The sequence below is a fragment of the Eutrigla gurnardus genome (assembly GCF_963514095.1).
Source record: "Eutrigla gurnardus genome assembly, chromosome: 12".
Taxonomy (NCBI): Eukaryota; Metazoa; Chordata; class Actinopteri; order Perciformes; family Triglidae; genus Eutrigla; species Eutrigla gurnardus.
Genome location: NC_139926.1, coordinates 17626600 through 17633034, shown reverse-complemented (window position 1 = coordinate 17633034; position 6435 = coordinate 17626600). Strand labels below are relative to the sequence as shown.

General features: G+C 37.6%; 1 protein-coding gene across 1 annotated transcript; it reads left to right on the top strand.

Moving 5' to 3' along the window:
- The first annotated feature begins 17 nt into the window (after window positions 1-17).
- Window positions 18-6405, top strand: LOC311022417 (uncharacterized protein). Its single transcript, XM_084023647.1, has 5 exons — window positions 18-450; window positions 2620-2934; window positions 3041-3328; window positions 3519-3639; window positions 3835-6405. The coding sequence occupies exons 1-5, from the start codon at window positions 402-404 to the stop codon at window positions 3851-3853; spliced, it is 792 nt and encodes a 263-aa protein (XP_083879773.1). The 5' UTR covers window positions 18-401; the 3' UTR covers window positions 3854-6405.
- Window positions 6406-6435: the final 30 nt, after the last annotated feature.

Genomic DNA, 6435 nt, shown 5'->3' with positions numbered 1-6435 from the left:
AACTATAATGTCGTATACAGAGACACTGACTGAAAAAGCATTGGGTTACACCCTCGTTGTGTTATAGTAACGCTCACAGGAAAGCTGCTGTTTGGTTCATGCGGTTTCTATTGTCCTGCGTGGCGGACGGACGACTGTTCATCACGCACTACTTTCCTTTGAGACTTTTATGACTATATTCCGGAAACGGCTGATGAACTTTTGCTTAGTTTCGGTCTAACTGAAAAAACGGGTGGATTGCGGACGTATTCAGGGAATGGGATTTAACTCACCTACGTATATATCTGTCGGGTCTCTAAAATGTAATCAAAGTAACAAGACGACACGGAGCAGAGTCGACACTTCAAGGGGTCGTTTGACGGCATATTTCTCGAGCCATTAGTGTCTTTCTTCACCCGAACATGAGGACCTTTTTCACCCTGGGAGTGTTATTGGCGTTAATTGTCTCAGGTAAGATTTCCGTATCCTTATAATTAAACGAGCATAGATTATATGTGTATATATTTGAGTAGTAACAGTGTCGCGTAGCTGCAGACCTTGTGTTGCAATACTGATAAATGTGTTACTTTACGTTTTGGCATGTTGCATTCTTTTATTCTCTACTACATTGCTGTGATTGATCATTCGTGTATTTGCTTAAATCTGTGCAGAAGTTCGATTTACATGTATAGATCGCTTAAATTCAAGTTATGTATAGTCCTGTGCAGTTACAGAGAGGCTTCCTCCAACAATGCTCACTAAATATTACAACTTATTAAAAGAAAACCAAGAAAGTGAGAAATTACATGACATTGTGCATAGTTTTTTTCTCTGCTGCCATTGGTCTTTTAAATGGTTAAAAAGCATATTCATGTTAGGTACATAGTTTTGCAGATTTTGTGGTATGATTATACCACTGACACTATTTATTGGATGTTTTTTTTGTTGATGTTAGGAAACCACAAGAACAACAAATTGGCCCTCGGGCAAAATAAAGATAAAGACTCCTTGAAAGATTGTTGGATTGTTCTTAAATCCAACCCAATAATCCATACTGACAGTTAAACGTGCTGTGACTATGGAGTTACGCAATATGTATAATGTAACACTTAATATGAAGCAGTTTGTTTATCACTTAACATTTTTCTGTAGACAGTAAGTATACAGAGCCAGCAGCTGCTCTTGTGAAAGCCCTGCAACAGACAGGATTATGGCGCTAATGCCACATGAATGGAAGTCCTTTAGGCATAAATGCAGTAAAACATCTTCGTTTTACTATAAAAAAAAAAAGGTAGTTAAAACAAGAAGGACTTCTAGAGTTCACCTGTGGTTTGTGTCTGTCTTTTAACATCTTTGCACCGTGGTGGGAAGAAAGTTCTTGATTGAATTGTGCTATAAATAATTTTGTAGAGAAATATAAATCAAACCCACATGAGATGTATGTCATTGTAAGGATATAACTTTCATGAGGGGAATCTTTTAATTTTTTGTTATGATCATTTTAGAGTTAAAATGTAATTGAAGATATTTTATTAATACAAATTTATTTTCCAATTATTATTATTTCAATTAAATGATTCAGTTTTATAACACAAGGTTTGGGCTTCAATGAAAAAGCCTTTTAGAATCACAGCACATATGTCCATATTATTTTGTCCAAACTTTTGTTTGATGGTGGACATCAGCAGGAGTGGAGAGGGAAACGTTTCCATATGGTTCACAATCTCAGATAGTTTGTTTGTTTGTCTTTTCCTTAAAGTCAAGCTGAAACAGCATTTGCGGAGAGGGAAACATTATTACCACATTTTCCACAATCTCAGAGATAAACAACATTCTTCATTTGTTTTCTTTCTCTTTCTCAAATTACAAACTACAGTCTGCAATAGGAGTGCTATGTTTGAACAATAAAACCAACACTATCAGAGTTAACAAATTGGTTCATGTGAGTAATTTCTGCAAATTGGGGGGGGGGGGGGGGGGGGGGAGTGGGGGGGGGGGGACTGTGGAATGAATTTGCTGCTGAGATTTCACTCAACTCAAATTTCAATAAAAAATGTGAAAAGTACAATATTTCTTTCCAGAATATCGTAGATTAGAAGTACAAAGTATCATAAAAAGGAAAAACCCAAGTAAAGTACAAGTACCTCCAAATTGTACATATACAGTATGTGACAAAATACATTAGTCTTTAATACATGTTAAGTGGTTGTTAACAATTAATGAATACAACTGAAATTACTAAACAATTATAACCATGATGAATATTAGTATTTGGTATAAATCAGTCCCTACTCCTAATTTACGAGATCTGCTGGAGCAGCTTCATATAAAGGCTTTGCACTGACTCTAGTATGAATATGACTTTGACAGGAACAGTGACTGCTGTAAAAACCTTAATGACAACTTAAAAAACGGTACTTAAACATTTGTCAATTTGACTAAAAAGTTGAATAAACTTTATCTCTCAAGTTTACTGAGCTTAACTCAGTTGGTTTTACATTTTCACAACTTACGAGCCCACTTTTGAAGTCATTGTTGTTTCGTTTTTGCATTGAATGTTTTTCAGTGATATGCTAAGCATTAACATTCCCCAAAGAGTCTGAGACATGGACTTATCCTGATTTACCTTTTGTGCTGTAGGTGATGAAGAGGTTATTGAAGGCATCTTAAAAGACACGGTCCTTCTGCCATGCAACTGCTCAGAGAGAAACTTGGACCAGGAGTTAAAGTGGCAGATGGAAACACCAAAGACGTCGCTGGTGTTCAAACACAACAGGAACACGTCAAAATTCAATGACGGATACAAGGGCAGGGCCAAAATACTTCTGTCTGAGAACAGCAGTAACTGCTCTCTTCTCCTCACCAACATCACAGTGGAGGACCAGGGAAGGTACAGCTGCCGTTTTCACAGTCAAAACATCTACCAGAGATTCTTTGTGTATCTGAACGTTTCAGGTGAGTCATTAATTCCTTATGCACACCCACGTGTTTGATCACTCATTCATTAACCCGGGAATGACTCAAATCTTGCGCAATTTTAACTCAAGTCTTTTCTCACCAGCGAGCTACGATGTCTGTCTGTCCGAACCCAGTGTGAGCGGAGGCCTATATGTTTTCCAGTGCGATGTGGAAGGACTCCACAGAGAGGCTCGGATTCAATGGAAGCTGCATGGACAGCTTCTTACAAATTTAACTAACATAACCCACACACGCAAAGTGGAGGCTTCTCCTGGCCTCTACCGTTTCAACAGCCAACTCAGCACTAAACGTAACTGGACCACAGCACTTACATGTGATGTCAAGGCCAAAGACATATCAGCTACCATCAGGTCCGGCTGCAGAAGGAAAGGTAACCATTTGTTTCGATTTATTTCAGAGGTCGGCACTTACAGATACAGCCCATTAATGCTCGACATCAAAAGCATTTTGATAGCGTTGGAAAACACAGCAACAGTCACAAAACAACATATTGTGAAACACCTGAAAAAGTTATCAGTTCCTTATTCATGGTGTCATATTTTTGTAACTTTCTCTTACAGACACTGCAATACAAGTCCTAAGCAAAGCACATTTTGGGAGATGCCATTACTTCAATATCATCCCCATTGTTTTAGTGCTGGGAATTTCCATTCTATTGAGGCGCCGTTGGGACACCTCACAGTAAGTTTCTTTCATGATGCCAGAGAATTTTTATTCAAGAGTCATTGTCATTTGAGATGGTTGGCTCGGGTAAAAACCAAAGTTGCACAACACTCCTTGTTTAATCATGCTGCTGTCTTTTTTTGTTCTTCTATGTTTTATCATTGTCACTGGGTCTCTCGGTGGAATTGATCTCATCTTTTGTCTTTTGTGAAGGAGTTTTCCGGGGATATGAAAAGTGGAGACCGACATCATTTACTGCTAAACACACGACAAACTCCAATGTCACAATTGTGGAAGCGGTTTCTACCAAACTGGGTAGTTTTGAACGTGGCATCATGCCAGCGCAGAGACTTGTCACAGGCAGGTTGCATCCTGTGTTCATGCCACTAAAGGAATGTGGTGTTTCTGAAAACGATAGCCATCTTGTGAACTTTTTTGGGATGTTTGCAGGGAGGTGTTTTATTCCGTCCTTCGTATTGAATGAATGTAAAAAGGTATTTCCCTCTGTAATATGAAGATGAAGTGATGCATTTAATTGTAATCAGTTACACAAACAAAGCACACAAAAAATACAGAAATCATCATGCAACAAAAATAGATTGCCGGATGTGTGCAATTTTGTGGATTCTGCAGCAGGTAAATTCCAAAGTAACCGCACTCTTTGGAAAATGGCCTTGATGACATAAATTGTCAGTAAAACCAGTTTCTGAATAAGCAAAAAAGTAAAACTGTATGTATACTTCGTTACAGAAATACAGCACAAAACTGAGCCATTTATTAATTGAATATACCTTCGTGTTTAGGTATATATGTTTAACTGTAGGTGCCATAGTTCAAATATGAAAAATGAAAGTTATAAATACAAAGATATTTACTGTAGGCATTAGGGGTAACCTGATCTGATGATGCATTATGGAATGTTGGAATGTGCCTGTAATTTCCTTGTAAAGGTCCTGACTCCTGGGAGGAGCCACTTCCTTACTTATATTAGTGTGTGTTAAAATGTTGCTTGTTCTTCTGTAACTAATACACTGAATGTTGTTGCTTTACCAGAATTGTTTCACCTTTTGTATTTTGTATAAATAAACAGGTCACCACAAGGTCATTGTATATAGTACATATTTAGCAGGTACACCAAACAATCAGTGGTGGACTGACCCGTCCACCATTGATTCCATATTCTGGGTTTGGTCAGCAGCCTTGCTTTTGTAGCTGCAAACAGGAGAGCACACCAAATCTGAAGCAAGCATATGTGAAAGTGTGAATTTGTGCACTTTTTCAAAGTCGACAAAGGGTTGAAATGAAAACGAAAAATGCTTTGCTGTGGAAGAACAACCCACATATGCCATTTTAGTCCTGACTTCCTGTCTTTTTCTAAAGGTCAAGCTAAAACAGCATTTCAAGAGTATCTGGCGTCCGTACCCTGATCTTTTTCTGAGTGAAACAGGATAAGCAAGTGGGACTTAACGTTGGGGAAATTTTATTTGATCGTTGAAAAGATTAGCTCATGACGTTCTTCAGCTCTGTGCAGAGCCGAAGTTACAGATAGATAGATGGATGTGATGATATTATTGGTTGAAATTGATGAGCATACATATTTTGTTTTCCAGGAAGACATTTTTGGGGGGATTTTGTGTTAAAAATACAAAGAAATTGACTTTAAAAAAAATGTTTTGTTAAATAGGTGTACAAAATGACCTTGGATGTGATCTACAAGGATTAAAAAAAAAATTCATTTCAGTTCGATGAACAGCAAGAACTTAGTTTAAGCTTAGCTTTCACACCATATTCTGGGATACAAGGCATCATTCTTATTGAAAAGATGCCCAGCAGACTGAGACCAGTTAATGGAGATTTAATCAAGCAGACACATTTCAACATATTTTTCTCCAGCTTAAAGAAAACAAACAAGCCCACAAAAACATCTGTATACCGTATGTGCATACCGGAGCAATGACAGATCTGTGATAAAAATCTGAAATCATTGTTTTTGGAACCAAGGAGGAACGATCAAAAGTTAGCACCCAGCTTCAAGCGGTAATGCTAAAAACCACCAACAAAGCCGGTGTAGTCATGGACTCAGACCTGAACTTCAAAAGCCACATTAAATCAGTTACAAAGTCAGCCTACTATCACCTAAAAAATATATCAAGGATTAAAGGACTTATGACTCAGCAGGATTTGTAAAAACTTGTCCATGCATTTATCTTCAGCAGGCTCGACTACTGTAACAGTGTCTTCACAGGTCTCCCTAAAAAGTCCATCAGACAGCTGCAGTTAATTCAGAATGTCAAAGAATTGACTTTAAAATACTACTGCTGGTTTACAAAGCACTGAATGGTTTAGGACCAAGATGATCTTCTGCTTAGCTACGAACCATCCAGACCTCTCAGATCATCTGGGACAGGTCCGCTCTGTGTCCCCAGAGTCAGAACCAAACATGGAGAGGCAGCCTTCAGTTTTTACGCACCACATATCTGGAACAAACTTCCAGAAAGCTGCAGGTCTGCTGCGAATCTCAGCTCTTTTAAATCAAGACTGAAGACTTATCTGTTTGCCGCTGCCTTTCAGTAATCAATGCTATCTGTGAAGTTCTTATGCTGCACTGTATTTTATATTCCTTGATATTCTTGTTTTTAATTTTTTTTTTTTTTTTTTTTTTATTAAATTTTAAACTTTATTTTATTATTGGCTGGTTTTAATGAGGGTTTTTCTATGCATTTTAATTTTTGCCTTTATTTTCTTTTAATCCTTCTATTTTTTTTTCACTTTATTGTATGACATTTTTATAATGTGAAGCACTTTGAGACTGCC

Bases quoted from the DNA above. Each gene is read 5' to 3' on its own strand.
- LOC311022417 (XM_084023647.1), top strand. From the start codon at position 402: ATGAGGACCTTTTTCACCCTGGGAGTGTTATTGGCGTTAATTGTCTCA. The intron at 451-2,619 runs GTAAGATTTCCG...TTTGTGCTGTAG, and splicing joins ATTGGCGTTAATTGTCTCAG to GTGATGAAGAGGTTATTGAA. The intron at 3,329-3,518 runs GTAACCATTTGT...TTTCTCTTACAG, and splicing joins GTCCGGCTGCAGAAGGAAAG to ACACTGCAATACAAGTCCTA.